The sequence below is a fragment of the Nicotiana tabacum genome, chromosome 6 (genome assembly GCF_000715075.1).
Source record: "Nicotiana tabacum cultivar K326 chromosome 6, ASM71507v2, whole genome shotgun sequence".
NCBI lineage: Eukaryota > Viridiplantae > Streptophyta > Magnoliopsida > Solanales > Solanaceae > Nicotiana > Nicotiana tabacum.
The window spans coordinates 84,249,954-84,271,498 of NC_134085.1; the positions used below are offsets into that span (position 1 = coordinate 84,249,954).

At 35.4% G+C, this 21,545-nt stretch overlaps 2 protein-coding genes across 2 annotated transcripts; one reads left to right on the forward strand and one right to left on the reverse strand.

The window, feature by feature from the left end:
- Nucleotides 1-8,509: 8,509 nt before the first annotated feature.
- LOC107761011 (dynamin-related protein 4C-like) lies at nt 8,510-11,109 on the forward strand. The gene has a single exon (XM_016579164.2). It carries the CDS (start codon nt 8,828-8,830, stop codon nt 10,877-10,879), a length of 2,052 nt encoding a protein of 683 aa, XP_016434650.1. The 5' UTR covers nt 8,510-8,827; the 3' UTR covers nt 10,880-11,109.
- Nucleotides 11,110-20,104: 8,995 nt separating this feature from the next.
- LOC107794851 (LOB domain-containing protein 23-like) lies at nt 20,105-21,167 on the reverse strand. Its single transcript, XM_016617391.2, has 2 exons — nt 21,015-21,167; nt 20,105-20,392 (listed from the first exon to the last, which is right to left on the reverse strand). Exons 1-2 carry the CDS (start codon nt 21,165-21,167, stop codon nt 20,105-20,107), a joined length of 441 nt encoding a protein of 146 aa, XP_016472877.1.
- Nucleotides 21,168-21,545: the final 378 nt, after the last annotated feature.

Below are 21,545 nucleotides of genomic sequence, written 5' to 3' on the forward strand. Positions count from 1 at the left end.
GTTCCCAAGAGAATTCTCATGCTCCCTGTCACCACGCATCATCCCCACAGAGTGTGCATCATCATGTGCAGGTAAAGGATTCTGCGCGATATGCTGGGTGCACTGTCCTGGATCACAATTATCCCTTCTTGAACCATTCTTTCTATTTCCTTTTTCAAATCACGACAATCTTTAATGCTATGACCTTGTACATTAGAGTGGTACATGCACCATACAGTACGATCAAAACCTTTTGTATATGGGTCCGGCATATAGCCGAGGAGCGGCTTAATCAGGCCAGAATGTTCTAACTTTCCAAACAGGCTTGTATAGGATTCTCCGATTGGCGTGAAACTATTTCTGCCCCAGTTTTCTAGAGTTGTTGGATGCTCGAAAATGTTGTGACGGCAAAAGTGCATTATGCGGTGCTGGCGCTCGCCAAGATGAATGACCCAGTGGTTGGACAGATGACCGAATATTGTTCGGAGGATAGTACTGGGGTGAATTATGTGAAGCTTAGGGATGTTCATGGGGTCTGTATTGAGGATGAAAGCGTTTAGCAGGAATGCCCCAACATCCTGTCGTTGGCGGGACTCAGCAACATCTTTTCTATCAATGGGAGGACTGTCCCAAGCGACTTGTTCATTCCATCTGAACCAAAATTCCCTAAAACTTTCCTTGAGTTTCTTTTCCATCTGAGATTGGGAGGAGTGGTCTGGGACAATGTCTATATCATACTGAAAGTGTCGCATAAAATCTTGACCTAGGTCATCCCATGTATGCCACTTACCAACATCTTAACGAGTATGCCATTCCAAAGCTGCCCCAATCAGGCTCTCACTGAAATACGTCATCAGTAACTCATCTTTCCCGCCATCACTTCTCATTTCACTGGCATAATCTCTCAGATGGGCTACTGGATCCCCACGTCCATCATACAAATTAAACTTTGGCATCTTAAACCCTTTCAGCTTTCTGGATATCTCATCTTGCTCCACTATCTTAGCAGGCTTTGCAGTCGCATTGGGAGGCTCAAAATGAGGAGCGTAAGAGTATGGACCCGAGACCTTGAAAATTGGTTCTGGAGCATAGTGTTAGGCCTCGGGAATTTTGAACACAATCTCGCTAGAGGATAGTGGAAAGGTAGCAGGTGGATGAGCTACAAAAACATGAGTGGCCAAAGGAGCAGGATATGAGGTGGTTCTGGGGGTGGAGTGTGAAATGGTTGTGGGGAGATATCCTGGACTTGCAAAAGTGGCGGAATGGTGACAAGGCTTTCAGTGTAGTTAGTGGGAACTGATGGTGGAGGACGCCCACTAATCCAGGCATGGTATATTTCGGCCATCTGTCCTTTCAACTTTAAGACCTCTTCTTTCAACTCAGATTCTGACTCAGCCATCTCCTTAGACGGATCAGTAACACCCGTGTTCAAGTCTTTGCTAGCCATGACTACCTTGCTTTTTGACCTTGTGTTGTGTGGATTAGTTACTTAAAACCACAAACCAACCACCCTTATGCTCAATAGAGATAACAAAAAGGAACAAAATGAGGTCATCACATTAGCGTTAGGGCATTTAACAGCTAAAAATATAACATTGCGTGCAATGCACCTAGCAACAATTAACGGTTCTAGAATGACTTTTCGAGGGTCACAAGGCCACTTGGCATCATCCCAATTTTGTTCATTTTAATCTCCTCTTTTCGTTTCTTTTCTAGCACTTGCTTGCTCATTTTCCTTCCTCTTTTTTTTCTAGTTATCACACTTTTCTTTCCTCTGATTTCTCACATCCCCTAATTTCACCTCTCTTTTTTCTTTTTCTTTTTTCCTTTTTCTTTTAATTAAAAAAATGATTCGATCGAACCCTATGTAGGTTGCCTACGTATCATAACACTGCATGAATCAGATCTTTGCGTAGTTCGGGAAGATCGGAAATAAAGTTAACAAACTAACGTTCTCATTTTCTTTTTCTTTTTTTTTTTTACCTTAACGAATACTCTGATGAGAAATTATTAAGGAAAACCCACTAGAAGAGAAAAATATTTTTTGATTTTTTTTAGGAAGGAAATATAAAGGATGAACTAAAGAAAAAATATTTTCGTTTGATATCTTGAAAGAAAATTTCGACCAAAGAAATGAAAAAGATAAAAAATATTTTTGGATTTCAGTTTTGATTACCTAAGGGAGAAACTCTAAAGATAAACCAAAGATAAAGTATGTCGTTCTTTCTTCTATGTACAATTTCCTAAAGTTATAGCAAATATAAAAAAATAAAAATTTTCTATTCATTTTTCATTAATTTCCCAAAGAAGAACATCAAAAGAAATTTTTTTTTTTTTAAATTTTGGAATTAATATCTGAAAGAAAACTTTTAAAGAGGTGCTAAAAGAAAATTCTCTTTTTTTTGAATTTTTTGGTCTTAATAACTAAAGGAAATATAAAAGTACTTTTTTATTTTGAGTTCTAAATATTAACTTCCTAAGGAAAACCACCTCAAGAGAATTTTATTTTTTAATTTCTAGAATTAGTATTTTAAAGAAAATTTCTAACGGAAATATAAACGCAAAATCTTTTTTTTTTATTTATAACATACTTTTTTTTCAAATACAAACTAGAAAGTACAATAACAAAAAACTCGACATTATTGTACAAAACTAGAAGGTAAAAGACGACATGAAAAGAACAACAGACTCAAAACATAATAACTAAAAAAATCTCCTTAAGGAAACTCCTGAATGATCGACCTTGATTGGATGGTCCTAGGGCGCCTGTCATGCCCAAATTCCGGTAAGTAGATCCACACATATATGAGAAAATTAAGACCGAGTAAATTTAAAGACCTATAACGCTATGTGAGACGATAACCCTGCTGTTGGACACATGCAAGACATGATTGTGACTATTTTTCTAAAATTAACATATGTGGCTAAAAGTGGCTAAAAATGCAAGATTTGGCTAAGACCCCACGAAGACAAGAACCTAAACTCACTAGGAAGACCGGACCCTATGTGGATTGCCTACGTATCACGCCCTGAGAGACGAGAATCAGGTATGCGAAGTTCAGGCAGATTGGATACGGGCGAGAATTAAAAAAAAAGTAAATTAGAGAAAATATATTTTTTTTTTGAAAAATGATGAAACATGTAAACTCTTTTTGGATTCTCCCCCCCCACCCCCTTTTGAGTTTTGTTGATTTTCGGAAAATGATGAAAAAGTGCAAAATCTTTTTTTTTTTTTTGAATTTTTCATGTTTTTTGTCTTTATCTTAACAAAAATGTGACAGAAAACATAACTGGGCCCTACTTGCTTTATTTTCACACTTCACCCTCTTTTTTTCTTTTTTTCATTTGCCATCAACTATAATTGGTCTGCCAAATGACCCTTTTTACCCTTGAAGATTGCAACATGTAGCATATTGAATGCATCAGGATGGTCTTTTATTTTTGGGTACACAACCCCTGTGTTGAGTCCCCTAAGTCAAATGCACGTGATGCAACAAACGTTCCTACTAGGGATCCGGCATGAGGCTATGTTATTCTAAGTTTAAAAACCTGGGTTTATTTGTTCTAGACCTGGCTTACCCGAGCGGACAGCTCGAGCCGGGGGGGCAGCGTACCAGGAATACAGAAGCTTCATCGGCTTTGCAACTTGTCCGAACCTCGTTCTAAAATTGGGATATGACTCTAACAGAAGAGAAGTCACACGAAGTGCACACTTCCTAGATGATTTAGAAGACTCAGAGAGAGGAGGGTTTCGTAACATTTTATATACAGTTCAAACAATATCAAAGTGGTAAAAAGCGTCATTTAGCACATTAGGCTCAAACACGTAAAAATCAGATAATAAATAAAGCCAACTATAACAGATATTCTAAGCTCGAATTCTAAACTCTAAACCAGAGATTCTGGGTTCTTTTCCCCAGCAGAATCGTCAGAGCTGTCACACCTCCTTTTACTACCCCCGTAAGGGGTATAAGAGAGTTTTTTCCAATTTAAGTGACAATCAAAACGGGATTATTTATTTATAATAAAATTAGAGTCATCACTTGGGATAATTTATGGTGTCCCAAGTCACCGATTTAAAATCCTGAATCGAGGAGAGTTGACTCTTATTTATGGTATGCGAACATAAAAATCCGGGTAAGGAAATCTATTAACTCGGGAGAAGGTGTTAGGCATTTTCGGGTTCCGTGATTTTAGCACGGTCGCACAACTATTAATAATTGACCTAATTATCTGATTAATTACACATTTTAAACCTACGTGCATTTTTTTTAACTTTTTAACCGCTTTTAATATTTTTTAGAAAAATTCATAATCGTCATATACTTGTTCGCTTTTGAAAACAAATCATAAACCACGCTACATGAAATACACCCGCGGTTCACGATATATTTATTTATTAAACATTATTGGGAATTGAAGTCAGGTTACATGAATTGCACACCCGGATTTGGAAATTTTGTGTCACAACTACGTCACGGGAACCGTACCCGTAGCTATGACACTTTATTTAATTAACGCGCCTAAGAAAACTAGGAGAATTCAAAGTGCTTTCTACACTAAGTTGTAAAATTAGTATGAGCGTCATAGGCTATGTGATTCAATTATGTGAATGGCGCGCCTCAATTTCTTTAAAGTAGAGATTTGTATTCAACTATAACAATCGAACACAATCTAATTCCACAAATACAAGTGCTATCTCTTTAACATATGTTCACAATTATCATCAACACTCAGTACTACCATATACGATTTAGCAATGGAATAAAACTTATCCTTCAGAAGATCAACAAAATGCAGCAAGACCTTTCAAACTTTGTACCCGTGGGTCTAATTTTGATAAAACTAATCAATTTCTAATGCAAGGCCACAAAATGACTATTTGAAATCAGTCAATTTCATTGGAGCACAAACCAAAACCAAAAGTCCATCTACTGTTCTATTCAACTTCAAATACAAATAACAATTCGACAACATAATTTAAATAAGGAAATCTCAAGGAAAGAATCAGTAGCACACAGACCTAATCGAACAAAGAAGATATGCCAAAATCAATGGAAAACAATAGAATTCACGACAAAAAATTGCATCACAGATGGGTACCACATAAAACCGCTCTTAAACATTTCCAATCTAATAGAATTTCAACTATTATTATATTTCGATCAACACCATAATAAGATAAAGAGCAAAGAGATGAACCTGAATGTGAAAAAAACTTTCAATTAATTTCGTTTGGAAGTAGATACACTTTGAGGCAACGACCGAAGCTTGTAAAAGAAAGAAATAACAAACAAATCCCAACAACACGAACTGAAACAGTGATTCTGGATCTCGACGGCGATGAACTCGGACACCCCCAACAGGAACCTCAGGCAGAAACTCAAATCGGCTCAGTCGACCTCCATTTGTTTTTCCGGCGGAAGAAGAAGCTAAAGGGTCCCTCGAATTTTTATCAAAAACGGCTCTCTTTTTTCAGGTTCTAGGCCTTAGCTCTGTCCGTTGCAGCCGATGGCAGTGTCTTCACTCGCCGGTGACCAATTCCGGCGAGGCAGTAGCTTCGAATAAAGGAGCAGAGGAGTCGAAATTGATAGTTGTTACTGCTTTCGTGAGGAGGGTCCTCGATTAAGGTCTAGGTTCTTTGGAATGAAGAAGCTTCGTTGGTTTTTGTCTATGGAAGGAAGGTCCGAAAATGGCTTCTATGGAGTGTTTTTGGTGTTCTAGGATTTTGTCGCCATGGGTGTGTGGAAGAAGATGAAATCTAGGGGGTGGGGGGGTCGTGTCGTGAAAAGTGAAGAAGCAGCTGCTAGAAAATTATTTTAGTCCCTTCGTTCGCTCCTTAGGTGTAAGGAAGATGAAGATAAGGATCTCTCTAGGTTGAAAAACGGAGGACAACTTTAGGTCCTTAAGCGTCTGATTTTTTGGTCTTAGAGTCTATCTCTTTCTTTTATATTTCCAGCTCCTTTTATCAGATTTTAGGTATTAGTCTAGGTTTTGGGGTAATGGGGGGTTTTGGGCTCAAGGTCTAGTCCGAAATCGGGCCATTTTCTTGCCCAAAGTTGAGCTAAAATTGTCTTGAATTAACTAACAATTGGGCTTCTTAAAAAAAATCTGATTTCATTAACTAAGGGCCTAAGTTTTCCTTATTTAAAATAGTATAAAGTATTTATAAAAATGTAAAACTACTCCTAATTAATTAAAAAAACTAATAAAGATAAACCTAAAATGAAACTAGTTTCTTTTTGGTATTTTTCAAGATTAAAAATGACTACAAAACATTAATGAAACTATTTTTTTTTGTAATTTTCATTTTTTTTGTAATAAAATAAAGTAAAAGAGTCAAAATTAGTTGAAATGGCGATATTAAGCCTAAATTAAATATTTACATGCTAAAATATAAAAAATCATGGGGAGGGTCAAAAATCACATGTCTACAGGAACCACTTTATTCTCATGTATCCAAGGCCTCCCAAGCAAGACGGTATATGAAGTCTTTGCATCGATCAAATGCAACCATGCACTTGATTGCATATATTCCATGGTGATCCCCAACCTGATCGTGCCTATGGACCTTTGCCACCTTGGTTGGATCCTTGAATCATCACACGACTTTTCGAGAGTTCATTCATGGGAATGCAAGTTCTTTCATAGTGCAAAGGCTGGATGTTCATAGCAGATCCTCCATCAGCCAAAATTCAATTTATTCTTTCATCGCGCATATAGCCAACCAGGTATAATGGGCGGTTATGAGGAGTGTTACCTAGTATAAGACCGGCATTCGTAAACGTAACTTTTTCCTCACAAGCATTAACTTCTTGAGGAATGGACTCGATGTGCTTTTCCGAAGATGATGTCAATGGTAGGTCATCACTCTTTTATTCCCCTTTATTAGCATGGCAAAAAGAGGCATCAATACCCTCATGGGAAATCTTCGTGCGGAACGAACTTGGTGAGAACTCCTACAAGGTCACTGGATGTCGTGCCTTTTGAGGATGCTAGGTCTTTTCACAATCATTTTCCTTGTTGGTTGTTCTATTGTTCCTTTTCGTAGGCTCCTTTTGTGGCACCTATGATGAGTCACGAACGTCCAACCTTCATCATCATTAGTTTGATCGTCTTCAACTTTGTTGTTCTCTAGTAATTCTTCATCTTTAATTTCTTTAAAACTACATAATTCATCTGGACTAAATGAGCCAAAAGGTGATAGAAACTTGGTTTGTGCTTGTTTTCTCATCTTCACGCATGATCTTCTTTTCACGAGCCAAGTCCATAACTTTTCCTTGAAGACAAAGCACTTCTCCAGATAGTGGTTCACAAGTCAATGGTATTTGCAGTAATTTGGGTTATTCGTTTTCCCAGCTTCATTTGGCCGCTTCATCTTCGGAAGCTCAATGAGATTTTTACCTCGAGGAGTTCTTCAAAAATTTCTAGCACATTGGAATCGAGAAATAGGTACTTCTTCTCTTGCATTTCTTTTAGAGTCAACTTTCCACTTGGCTTTTCTTGAAAAGAAATGGATTTCATACTCTGCTTTTTGCTCACCTTCGTCATGAACTTCACAGGTGTTTGTTGTCCTAATGAGCTTGCTTTGCTCCTCATAAATGGTCCAAAACTTCCAAAGATAATATCGAGGATGCTTTTCACATCAGCATAGAACCTGGAATTAGCAGCCTTGGTGGAAGTTGATCTGGAATTGATTTGTTTTTGAAGCCATTTTCGATGATCTTGAACTTTGGTGAATGGAAAGTTGAGATGAAAGGTATAGACTGTCCCATTGGCGTGACAGAATTTGTAGACAATAAATAAATGTCAACCACAATATAAATATGAAGAAACATAATTTTATTGATAAAATGATGTGGGTATAATTCTGTTTGTTCCCGATTCTTCTCTCTAGATCGTTCTCCGTAATTCGAGGGCTTAACCAGTGTATTTCTCGAACGTAGGATAATGTGAACTTCCTTAAGTTGTATTTGATCTCGAGGAAAAGGAAGAACAAATGTTGATCACTTTGTTGGCTTTGAGAAAGACAATATTTGATATCTTTGATCTCTTTATGAATATTTCATAAATATTTATGGAATTTCGAGATACTTTCCGTGGGATTCTTGATTCGTGCTAAAAATATATATTGGGGTGGAAACTAAAAAATAAGTTGATAGCAATAAAAATGTTAACCTTAGGAGTTGATATGCGTGCTGACAATATCTGGAAAAAGATCTTCTTTCCCAACACTTCATCCAATGAAGAGAAACAAATCCAACGAGGTTGCGTACAATGATTAGAAAGAAGGTACAATATTGCAGTGGAATCATATATCACAGGAAGGCTATGGTCTGGTTATTCTTTTTTTCTGAAACATCTACACCTACATATATATTCATTGGAAAAGAAAGCCTATAGAGCTCGTAGCTTTCATCTCAAAAACTTCTTTAAGCAAAAGTAATATTCTCACAGCCACTCTCAAGTACGGATGATTTTCTTTATTGCACATTATATCCCGTACGGATAAAAGTCCATAATTATGGTTTTGGGTATTAAACTATGCACAAGTACAAATGAATTTTATACGAAAAATCAAATACGTACTGTATAAGTAACATCGAGCCAAACTCATCCCAGAATTCATTTCATGTTATAGGAAAAGCAGAAAACCAAAGTACTTACGACAGTAATATATAGCATCTCTTTTGCCTGTCGAACCAAATACTTATACCAGAATTATACATCTTTTATCTCTCAAACCAAACAAGTTCTTTATATACTTCACCACCACCACCACAACCACTTTCACCTTTGAAAGAAACCTTCAAAACCATTTCTACTTAGTACGTACTCTCAAGAAAGTATGGCTTACCAAAACACCAATCGCTGTTCTTCTGATGAACAAAGTCCATCTGATTCAATTGCTGTTCTTGATCCTAAGCCTCTTGCAGTAGTAGCACCACCAGCTTGGGGTGTTCATCCTCCTATTGTTGCATCCTTCAATGATAGAATCCGGCCACTCCTTGACTGCGTAGACAAACTCCGCCACCTTAACATCATGCAAGAAGGCATCCAGCTTCCGACCATCGTAGTAGTCGGTGATCAATCTTCTGGAAAATCCAGTGTTCTTGAATCCCTTGCTGGAATCAGCCTTCCTAGAGGACAAGGCATTTGCACCAGAGTCCCTCTAATTATGAGGCTGCAAAATGACTCAAACATCACAACAACAAATCTTCGGTTGGAGTACAATGAGAAGTCGCTCCCTGTTGATGAAGCTGGCATTGCAGATGCTATCATTCTTGCAACTGATGAGATTGCTGGCCATGGTAAGGGCATATCTAACAACCCTTTAACACTTGTAGTGAAAAAGAATGGTGTACCTGACTTGACCATGGTAGATTTGCCTGGAATCACTAGAGTTCCTGTTCAGGGACAACCTGAAGACATTTATGAGCAAATATCTGATATTATTATGAAATATATAGCTCCTCAGGAAAGCATAATCTTGAATGTTTTGTCAGCTACTGTTGATTTTCCTACTTGTGAGTCTATTAGGATGTCTCAGAAGGTTGACAAAACAGGGGAAAGGACTCTAGCCGTTGTGACAAAGGCTGACAAAGCTCCTGAAGGTTTGCTTGAGAAAGTTACTGCAGATGAAGTGAATATAGGACTCGGTTATGTTTGTGTGAGGAATAGAATTGGGAATGAGTCTTATGAAGAAGCCAGGAGTGATGAGGCAAGGCTTTTCTCAACCCATCCACTTTTATCAAAGATTGATAAATCCATGGTTGGCATTCCAGTTCTTGCACAAAAGCTGGTGCGTATTCAAGCAAGTATCATTTCGAAATGCTTGCCTGAAATTGTGGGGAAAATCAATGACAAACTGACCGCCAATGTCGCCGAACTCAACAGGCTGCCTCAGCATCTAACTTCTGTGGCTGAAGCTTTGACGGCATTCATGCGTATTCTGAGTTCATCCAAGGAATCATTAAAAAAAGTTCTACTAAGAGGGGAGTTTGACGAGTATCCGGAAGAAAAAGAAATGCATTGCACAGCTAGACTGGTTGAAATGCTTGACCAATACTCTATTGACCTACATTCAAAGAATTTTGAGAAAAAAGGAGACTTTTTGATGGAAGAGATCATGGCTTTAGAGGAAACAAAAGGGATTGGATTGCCAAACTTCCTTCCTCGGGCCGTTTTCCTCAATGTATTGCAGAAAAAAGTCAGTGAAATTGCTGGAACTCCAGAGGAATTCGTGGGAAGATTGTGGAATTACGTTGAGAGAATTGTTATCAAAGTGTTGATGTATCATTGTGATAACTACCCACAGCTTCAGTCTTCCACCAGAAGAGCTGCTCAAAACTTGATTCTCATCAAGAAGAACGAATCAGTTGATTGGGTAAGGGAAATAATTGGGATGGAAAAGCTGACAGATTACACTTGTAATCCCGACTATTTAGCAACTTATAGCAAGCTCATCGCACAACAGCAGGCGTTTATTGAGATTATGAACGATCCCCATAAGCCCTCTGTAGTAAACTTGGAAGGAGTTGGAGAAATTGATGTTGGTCATTTGAGGAAGCATCTATGTATGGTGCAGCAGGCATTTGATATGAAGATGAGGGTCACTGCCTATTGGAAACTTGTGTTGATGAGGATGGTTGATTTTATGGCTTTGCACATTATGTTCAGCATTCAAAAGATGGTTAACAAGGAGATGGAAGAGGCGATCATTCAGGATCTGATGGCGCCTCACGGTGGTGGAATTGAGAGAATGCTGGATGAGTCACCTTTGATTGCCGAGAAGCGCACTAGGCTCAACAAGAGTGTCAAGCTTCTCAAGGAGTCAAAAGATGTGGTGGCCAGTATCATGGACAGGATTTCTGTTCATGGTGAACAAGAAAAGGAGTAGATTAATAATTTGTACTCATGATCAGGGCACTGCATTCCACTTCAGTCAATGTTCCTCTTATGTTTATCTCCTTGTATTTTTACTACTATGTTTTTGGTGCAAAGTAAGTAGTTTTGTTGTGGAATGCATACAGTAGGAATTGAAGTGTCTGTGCCCGTGCTTGTATGTAGTTCTAGTCTTATTGCCCTACGTGAATGAACTTAAATCCGTGCTGCTTTTCTTTGTCTGCAGAGTACTTTTTCTCTAAGTTATTTTCTGAAGAGTACTTATTAATTCTGCTTTCATTTTCCTGCAAAATTTACAATTGTTGGCTATGTTGTGGATATGAAATTGAACATTTTGTGAAAAAGAGGATCAAGGAGGGCCAATCTGTGGATTTTAGGTGTAAGCACGTGATTTTGCCCTATATGAGAATTACTCCCAAAAAATTCAAAATAAAATGATTTTTCCTTGGTGTGAAATTTTGTGATATTTTGGATAATTATTTGTATTTGTCTGTGTTTGTTTATTTGTTAAATTAATAAAAAATACAAAAATATGTCGCATTTGCATGTAGGATTTAATTCTATAATTGTTACTAATTAAATTTGTTTACAAAAATTGAAAATTACAAAAATAGGCATCTTTTGCATTTTTAGCATTTAATGTCCAAATATACAATTTTATGCTTAATTATTACTTAATTGTGCGTTAATTGTTATTGGGAGTTAATTTGCGCTTTTATAACTTAATTTAGTTCTTAATAATAAGTTAAGTATTTTTATAATTTAGTTTTAGAAAAATAAAAGAAGAAAAGAGAGCGAAAATATAAAGAAAGTCGGAATTGGGCCTCTTCTTCAATTTCAAGCCACAGGCCCAAAAAATGGCCCAATCTTCCCTACGACCCAGTCCATTTCGAACTGGGTCGACCCAGTCCATAACCCAAAAGACCCAAACCCCTTTGTCTTACATTTTACAAAAACAAAACAAAAACAAAATCAAGAAAAACCCTAACCTAGACCTAACCAACCGCCACCCCCCCCCCCCCCTTTTCCTATCTTCTTCTTCTTCCTCAAGCTTCTCCACCTCCTATGGCTTCCCTTTGCCTTCAACCTCAAGAAGCCATGACTACACACACACACACACACGCACGTCACCCTCACGACCCCAGCCCTATCCGCCATTGAAGCTCGTCAAGCTCAAAGCTTGCTCGACTATGGCTGCTTCCCCGCTGCGTTTCAGCTGCTTTTGCTTACGTCCAAACACGCCCCCCAGCTGCTGCTGCTTCGTGGTTCAAACTTCAAACCCTGAGCTGCCTCGTCCAGCTTCATGCCTCGTCGTTCATGGCTGAACATCCATCGCGACAACCCAACTGCTGCTGCGTTGTTCTTCTTCGTCTCCGTCACGGCCAAGATCACGCAGCAACTGCTGCTGCTCACGTTTCTGCCATGGATGAGCAAGTTTTGATGCTGCCATGGCCAGCTGCGGACTGCTGCTCCTTTCCCTCCGTCTTCTTCGTTTGGTCGAGGGTTTTTCGTCGAGTCAAGATCCTGTACGTCGTGAGTTCATCATCAAGTTCGTTGTTTGTTTGGTCGTTGTTCGTCGTTGAATCCGGACAGATTTATTCCCATTCAAGGTTTGACGAAACAGTCCGTACATATATCATTTCAATCCGGTTAGTGATTTTTGAGTTTTATTTTGTCCGTACTTTGTTTTGATATTTTTCGAATCTAAAATCGGCAAATGTTTGTTTTGTTTATCGTTTGAATTAATTTTTAGTTCATGCTCATGTGTTGTTTGTTAAATTAATTTTTCAGATTTCAAACGAAATATTAATTAGTTATGTTTCATGTTTATTTCATGTTTGTATTATTGTTTAAGTAAGTATTTGTTAGTTTGATGTTTGTTAGATTCAACTTGAAATTTAATTAACTATTTCTTCAATTTGTTTCATGTGTTTATGTATTGTTAGAAATTGTTAATATTGTTAAGTTCAAGTTTAAGTTCATAATTGTTTCTTCGTCGATCTTGTTATTTGTCTAAAGAATTTAGTTGTGTTAGAGAAATATGTTGGTTTAATCGTTTAAATCCATCATGTTTGTTGTTCAAAATAGATTCAATTCATGTTCATACTTTGTTTGATTGTTCTTGAATTGTTGGTTGTAATGTTGTTATGGTTGATTTTAAGTTCAATATTATTGAATTTAATCTAAATGTACTTGTTTGATTGTTGTTGTTGTTTAAATCCGAAAATAGGTTTGTTGTTTCTAAAAATATTGTTCAATTAAATTTTAGTTGTTCTTGGTTGTTCAATTTGTGTTCATATGATTTGAGGTTGAAATCATGTTCATGTGATTTGTTATTGAAATGTTGAAGAAATCATGTTCATGAAATTTGTTGTTTGAACATTGTTAGAAATTAATCATATTGCCTATATTTTGGTTAAAGTTTGATTAATTGATGTGTTATAGCTGATGGGTAGTTTGGTAATTTATAGTACTTTCAGGAGTAAAATAGTAATTTGCAATAGGGTCAGAGGGGTAGTTTAGGAATTGTACATTTTGTAATTGTTTATATGAAGCATGGGGGACAAAATAAAATGGGGTGGGTTGTGATATGGTTATTTAATGTAAAGGGGGGACAAGATTTAATTTAAAGGGGGAATCTTGCATTATTTTATGTTAGGCATGGGGGACAAAATGAAATGGGGTGGTGTGATATGTTTATTTAATGTAATGGGGATGAGTGTGAAGATAATGGGTTGAGTAGAGAAAAAGTATGGATTTTAATTAATTGAAAGGTTTATGGGATGGGTTATAAGAAGAAGTCTTGAAATCAGAACAGACAGACACAGACAGAAAAACACACACAGATAGAGAGAAAAAACGGACAGAGAATAGAAGAGAGAAAAATTTCGAAAAATATTTAAGCTTTCAAAATAAAAATAAAAACTAAAAAAATCTTCTGCTTTCTTTCTTTGTTTGAAATTAGTATTAATGGTTGTTGTGTCATTCAAAGCTTGAAGTTTTGTTTTTGGGATTACTGTTCTACTGGTTTGCAAACTCTGTTCCTGGGTTGTTACTGCTGCTGGACAGTTGTTGCTGTTGTACTGTTATTACTGCTGCTGATTCTCATCTTCATTTTCTTTTGCTTCCAATATCAGGTACATATCTGTAAATTCATGTCACGAAAAGCTTCAACATGACAAATTAATGAAGTTCAGGAATTATAATTCTGTTTTCCATTCGTTCAAGTTCATTAGTTAAAAAATTTGGTTTTTGTTTCAGTTGATTAATATAATAGTACGTTTGGCGTAATGAATATAAGATAATTGTTACCTCTTAAAATTCGTTTAAGTGTTGTAATAATATCATCTATTTCGGAATTTTCATTAAGTGAAGTCATGATTGAAATATCAAGGTAGGGAACATGGCATAAAATGGGCCATTAATTACATCCCGTAATATTGTTAGCTAAATTTAAAGTAGAATGGAAGTATCAAGAAATTACATTATTAGTATATCTTGTAAAAAATCTGATTTTGGTTTAGATTGATATAAGTTGTATGTTCATATATGGCATGATGATGAGTATATATATAATCATATGTGGAAGGTGAGTTGATACAATATTAGGAATGGTTCAAACGTACAACTATATTGCACGTGATGAAATTTTATTGAATCAATTTGTATAATAGTTCTCTTTCTTATCAACTTGACTCTTGTCTTCCATTGCAAACATTAACCAAACCATTGCAACTTCGGACTAAAACAAATACATGAGAAGGACATAGGATTTATAAACGAATCGTGGCATTTTATGTAAAAGATATATAGAAGAAGAGTTCGCCTTAAATGAAACAATGAAGATTCTGCGGAAACTATTAATTTGTTTACCATTTTAAGTTCTTTTCCAATTTTACACACGATTCGATTTATGGACATCCAAATGTTGTATCCGCGAAAAAATGTTAGTTTTAGATACGTATTGTCTGTTTTCTTTTTCACGTCATTAATTCTTTAAAATTTGAGGTATATGATTCATATGTGTAAAACAAGACTCGCGGTCAACACATAATAACAATTTGTAGAGAACCTTATCAAGAATATTTTTGTGATTAGGGATACATTCGCGTAACCTGATTATATTTCTAAAAGCAATTCGGATTATGCGTTCGCGCAACTTCTATCGAATATTTAATAAAAGGGATTCCTCGGAGAATATCATTATTAATTTCATAAAAATCCGAGATGTGAGGTTCACTACTTAATTATACAAAAGGGGCGAATGTTCTTGATTTTATTAAAGCATAATTTCGAAAATAATTATAATAATTATTATATTATCAATATCATTGTGTATACGTACGCGTAACACGATTTTTCACGTTAAAATATAATTTATAAAACGAATATACGTACGCGTGATTCGATTCAAAGAAGGGTCTTTAAATCTAAATAGAAGCGGTAACAATAAAATCATGCAATAAAAATGTATTTAACATATCAAAATAATCAAGCCGAATATAACAGTTGAGCGACCGTGCTAGAACCACGGAACTCGGGAATGCCTAACACCTTCTCCCGGGTTAACAGAATTCCTTATCCGGATTTCTGGTGCGCAGACTGTTAAATAGACAGAGTCATATTCTCCTCGATTCAGGGATAAAAATTGGTGACTTGGGACGCCTTAAAATTCCCAAGTGGCGACTCTGAAACAAACAAACAAATCCCATTTCGACTGTCCTTTAATTGGAGAAAACTCCCTTTCACCCTCCAAAGATATCCTCTGCATCAGTCATGATAGCTTATGAAATGTTAAAGAATGGTTTTATACCCGGCAAAGGTCTGGGCTTATCTTTGCAAGGAATTATACAACCAGTATCTCTCCCCGAGAACTGGGGAACATTCGGTTTGGGGTTCATACCCACCGTAAATGACGTGATAAAGGCCAGAAAGTTGAAACACAAGGCATGGGTTCTTCCAAAACCAGTCCCACGTCTGTCAAAGTCTTTTGTCAAGACCGGTGCTAAAAATCGCCCGATAACAACAATTCCTAAATCCCGGGTCAATCCTGAGGAAGAATTAATTGAAAGATTCGAGAAATTGTTTGATGATGTGAATATGTTGGAAAACGGAGAAGGGTGTAGCGACGCAGAAGTTCAATTCATTGGGCCAGAAACAAAGCTTAATAATTGGAAAGCCACTCCTCTCCCCATTCGAAAGGAGTCTTGTTCTTTTTACGCTGGCTCTAGTGATATGGCATGCATGAGGAATCCTCAGCCCAGTCTTAAAAATCAATCTGGTTCCGAAGTAATAATTCAAGAAATATATTGTGATTATGAATCAGAATATGATGAAGATGAGGTTTTTGAAGAGATTAGTAAAGAGTTAATTCACTTTGAGGAAAAAATCAAACCTAACTTGAGTGATACCGAAGACATCAATATAGGGGACACGAGTAATATCCGGAAAACTAAAATAAGTGTCCATCTCGAACCCAAGATACGAGAGACAAAAAAAACACACGGACAGACAGAGAGAAATACACATACAGATAAGAGAAAAAATCTGAGAAGAAAAATAGAAGAGAGAAAAAAGGGCTGAACATTTAAGAGAAAGAAAAATTCCGAAAAATATTTAAGCTTTCAAAATAAAATAAAAACTAAAAAAATTCTTCTGCTTTCTTTCTTTGTTTGAAATTAGTATTAATGGTTGTTGTTTCATTCAAAGCTTGAAGCTTTTGTTTTTGGGATTACTGTTCTACTAGTTTGCAAACTCTGTTCCTGGGTTGTTACTGCTGCTGGACTGTTGTTGCTGTATTGTTATTACTGTCGCTGATTCTTATCATCATTTTCTTTTGCTTCCAATATCAGGTACATATCTGTAAACTCATATTGCGAAAGGCTTCAACGTTGCCAAATAAATGAAGTTTGGAGTTATATTCACTTAAGTCTATTAGTTTAAATTTCAGTTTGTTTCAGTTGGTTAACAAAGTAGTATGCTTGACATGAAGACTATTATCTAATCGTTTTCTTTTTAAAAGTTTGCATAAGTTTTGTAATAATATTGTCCATTTCGAAATCTCATTAGTATAGTTATATTTGAATTGTCAAAATAGGGAATATGACAAAAAAATGGGCCATTGATTACATCCCGTAACATTGTTAGCTAAATATAAAGTAGAATAGAAATATCAAGAAAACTACATTCTAACCTCTGTTGTTGAATAAGGTTAAAATGATGTTGATTGTATTTTTTCATATATGGTAAGATAACGGGTATATGTATAACCATAAGAAAGGTGAATTGATTAGCTTGTTACGACGTTAAAATATTATGAATGGTTCCGACGAACAACTACGTTGTATATAAAGCAATTTTATTGAATCAGTTTGTAATATTTCTTTTTTTTTTTCTTCTTATCAACTTGACTCTTATCTTCCATTGCAAACATTAACCAAACCATTGTAACTTTGAACTAAAACAAATACATGAGAAGGACATGGGATTTATAAACGAATCGTGGCATTTTATGTAAAAGATATATAGAAGAAGAGTTCGCCTTAAATGAAACAATGAAGATTCTGCGGAAACTATTAATTTGTTTATCATTTTAAGTTCTTTCCCAATTTTATACACGATTCGATTTATGGACATCCAAATGTTGTATCCAAAAAAAAAAATGTTAGTTTTAGATACATATTGTCTGTTTTCTTCTTCAAGCCATTAATTCTTTAAAATTTGAGGTATATGATTCATATGTGTAAAACAAGGCTCGCGGTCAACACGTAATAACAATTTGTAGAGAACCTCATCAAGAATATTTTTGTGATTAGGGATACGTTCGCGTAACCTGATTATATTTTTAAAAGCAATTCGGATTATGCGTTCGCGCAACTTCGATCGAATATTTATAAAAAAAACCGAGATGTGAGGTTCACTACTTAAATATAAAAAAAGGGCGAATGTTCTTGTTTTTATTTAAGCACAATTTCGAAAATAATTGTTTTAATAAATATATTATCTATATTATCGTGTACACGTGCGCGTGACACAATTCCACATGTTTTAAAAATATAATCTATAAAACGAATATACGTACGCGTGATTCGATTCAAAGAAGGGCCCTTAATTACAAGCAGTCTAAATAGAAGCGGTAACAATAAAATTGAGTAATAAATATGCATTTAATAAATCAAAGTCAAATATATAAGCGACCGTGCTAGAACCACGGAATTCGGAAATGCCTAACACCTTCTTCCGGATTAACAGAATTCCTTACCCAGGATTTCTGGTTCGCAGAATAACAAACAGAGTCATATTCTCCTCGATTCAGGGATTAAAAATTGGTGACTTGGGACGCCTTAAAATTCCCAGGTGGCGACTCTGAAATAAAGAAATAAATTCCGTTTCGACTGTCCTTTAATTGGAGAAAACTCTTTGCACCCTCGCGGGCGCGGAAAAAGAAGGTGGCTTCAAAAGATTTTAATGATGAAGGAAAATGATTCATGTTTTCGGGGACAGAACCACGTAATTTCTACAAATGATTAGTGCAACAGGAGTTGGCCTTAGCTACTACATAATATGCATTTCAGAAACGCCTCGGTGACATAGACTAATAAAGGAGGAGCATACTAATAAATCTGGAAGTATATAGCATATCATGAACTTTGGCATAATATGTTGCATCGGTGGTGCTGAGTTAAAGGGATATGTAGCCTGGTGAAAACTAAGATACAAAAAGTCTCTCCAAATGGGCTGCTTTTTTTTTAAACCCAGCTTTTCTCTTTAATGGTAAGCAAACTCTTTGATTATAGGCGGATCCAGGATTTTAACGCGACGGAAAGAAAGAAGAAGAAGAAGAACATAAATAAAGTAAAGTAAACGGCCTGTCCACACATGTACGAAAGCTTTTGGAATATAATTTTCGAGCATGAACTTGCTGGAAACTAGTAGGGATCGAATCTTCAATATCCATTCCATTCTATTTGGACCCTTTCGTTCCAACACTCAATTTGTCTTTAGAAAAAGAAAAAGAAAAATTAAGGGGGTCCGTAAAACTAGATGTTTTCTATAGTTTTAACTCACACACATCAAAATTAGAATTAACATTACTAATCGAATAGTCATTTGGAGAAGAGTTGAATTGTGCTGCGATACTAACTTATGATCACCCCACCTCACATTGTGGCCGTAATAATACCTACATTCCTCCCATTCAAGGAAAAAAGTAAATCATTTTGGGCTGGCATAAACATAGGTTTGGTTGTATGAATGAATGAATGAATGCCACTTAGGTTGTATTCTAACTCAAATTGATTATGATTGCAATTAATTAATCAGTCATAAAAGAACGGATTGATTTGCAGCATTCAGTTCTATATAATGTTTTCTTTATAACTATACTAATAATCAAATTCAATTGATTAAAAGCATTCTCTATTTACCAAACAATCAACTCACAGAATAAAGAATTGAAGATTTAGAGAATCTTAGCAGAACTCTTGAATCAATACTAAGAGAATAAAGCAGATGGGTTTGACAAACACAAAGACTGCTGGGCTGGAATTTAAGAAACTAGGTTTTTGAAACACTTTTAGAATACTATTTTGAAGAAAATTTGTTTGTCTATGTTACCATCTTAGAAAATGTATGTTTTTGAAGACGTTTGTGTTAGTTTCTGTGAAAATCCATTTGCTTCATTTCAGAAAACGTTTTGAATTTCTAGATCAAAGGTTGATATTTGAAAAATATAATCTTTTGTGAGAGAATTAAATATTGAAGAAACTTGTTTAAATCTCTGTAAATTCATCTATAGATATAGGTTTAATTCATCGAACTACTGTACATAAATATCTATTTTCTTGCAAGGTGATATTTGCCCTATTGATTTCTGTTTAATTAGTACAATGTGTTGAAAATAATGTTTTCCTCTTTTCTTTTTGAATAGTACGTTATTCACATGTCAAGAATATTTAAGTTTGCATTTTTATCTGTGGATTTACTTGGGAAGAGAAACTTTATGCTTCAAAATTAAACTAATTTTAACTTTAATTTTACTAGGAGTTTAAGCATATTATCGTGTTGATCAAATGTACGATAGGATGAATGAAACCAGAGTATAGAAGTTAAGGATACAAGTCCAAATCAAACTAATAAAATCTCCAAAGCAACTCAAGAGAATTCATAAAATGCCCCAAATATGTCATGAAAAATAATAGAATAAGTTTTAGTAAAACCATTAATGGAATGAAGGATCAAATAAAGATGGCGATGAAGTATAAACTCCATTTTGATCAGCCAATGAATTAGCAGAAAATTCAACTTGTTGTTGTCCTTGAACTGGTGACTGAGCTTTGTGCAAGTCAATTTCAGCTTGTACTTTAGCCATTTGGCTTTGTAATTGGTAGATTTCTTCATGTAAAACAGTAACGATCCCAACACAACCGTAAACTGGATCCTTTATTCTGCAATATGCCTCATAGTACAACGTGCCTGCCACATCCGCTCGTTGATGCTCTTGTACTTGCTGTTATTAAAAAATATAAAAAATTAATTTCTATAATATTCTTTGACATAATTTACCATAATATAATTAGTTCAACAAGGATAAGTGTTGTTGTTGTTGTTGTTGTTGTTGTTGTTAAGGATAAGTGTGTAGACATGCAAAATACTACTCTGGTTTGCACCTTGCAGTGTGAAATACTACTCTTTCCACCTCAAAAGAATACGGTTTAAACTATGAGATGGAACCATTTTAATTATGGGTCTCAATTCATATATCTTAAATAGAACTTGTACATTCATGAAAATTGTATAGATATAACAATATAAATCAGTACTTTTATAATTAAAATTTTCAAACAAGTACGAATAATAAATACGAATACGAATAATAAATAAGTTAATAACTACTTCTCTATGTTGTTATCTTAATTTATTGTCACTTATGAGAAAGAAAAGATCTAAACATTTTAACTAACCTAAATAAATGACTGCCGAAACATATTTACACAGAGATTATGAAGCACTGAATGAGATAAGAATATACAAAATATTATCTTGTCTGTACAAATATACTTAAAACGTATTTAATTGAAGAAAGAGAATAAACAAAGATTTCTTATAGGAATATATGATATGGTACTTACCTGGAGCATCTTTCCAACATTGCTAGCACCATAAATTCTATGAACACAAGAAAATCTTTGTGGATTATTTGGAGGAAAATATGGTAAAAAGATACAATCTGAAGGACATCTTCTTCTTAATTGTTTGCAAGCTGCACAACGAGTGGAAGTCATTTTCTTTCAAAGATCTTTCTATACTATATAAAACAAGAGACAAACAAATCTGCCACAAGGAACAAAGATTTTGTTTGTCTAAAAGAAAATATTGTGAAAATCTTTTGTTTATGAAGAAGAAAATCTAAGCAAAGATCTTAGTTGCTTAATACTTCAATTAAGATTCAAGAGTGTATTTAAATGAAAAGAAATGAAACTATTAACGGCTAGCTTTTTAAAAATTTGATGTTGTAAGGAAAGTTACCAGTACTACAAATTAGCCATTCACTGATTGAGCTAAAATTGGTAACAATGGAATTCAAAGGTTTCTAATTATTTTTTCTGTTTTTTATGTGCATGCATTCAAAATTTATTTGCGACCTATATACTGCTATGCGA

Excerpts from the sequence above, each read along its gene's own strand:
- LOC107794851 (XM_016617391.2), bottom strand. The coding sequence starts at position 21,167 with ATGACTTCCACTCGTTGTGCAGCTTGCAAACAATTAAGAAGAAGATGT. Across the intron at positions 20,393-21,014 it reads ATGTTGGAAAGATGCTCCAG|CAAGTACAAGAGCATCAACG; the intron begins GTAAGTACCATA and ends TTTTAATAACAG.
- LOC107761011 (XM_016579164.2), top strand. The coding sequence starts at position 8,828 with ATGGCTTACCAAAACACCAATCGCTGTTCTTCTGATGAACAAAGTCCA.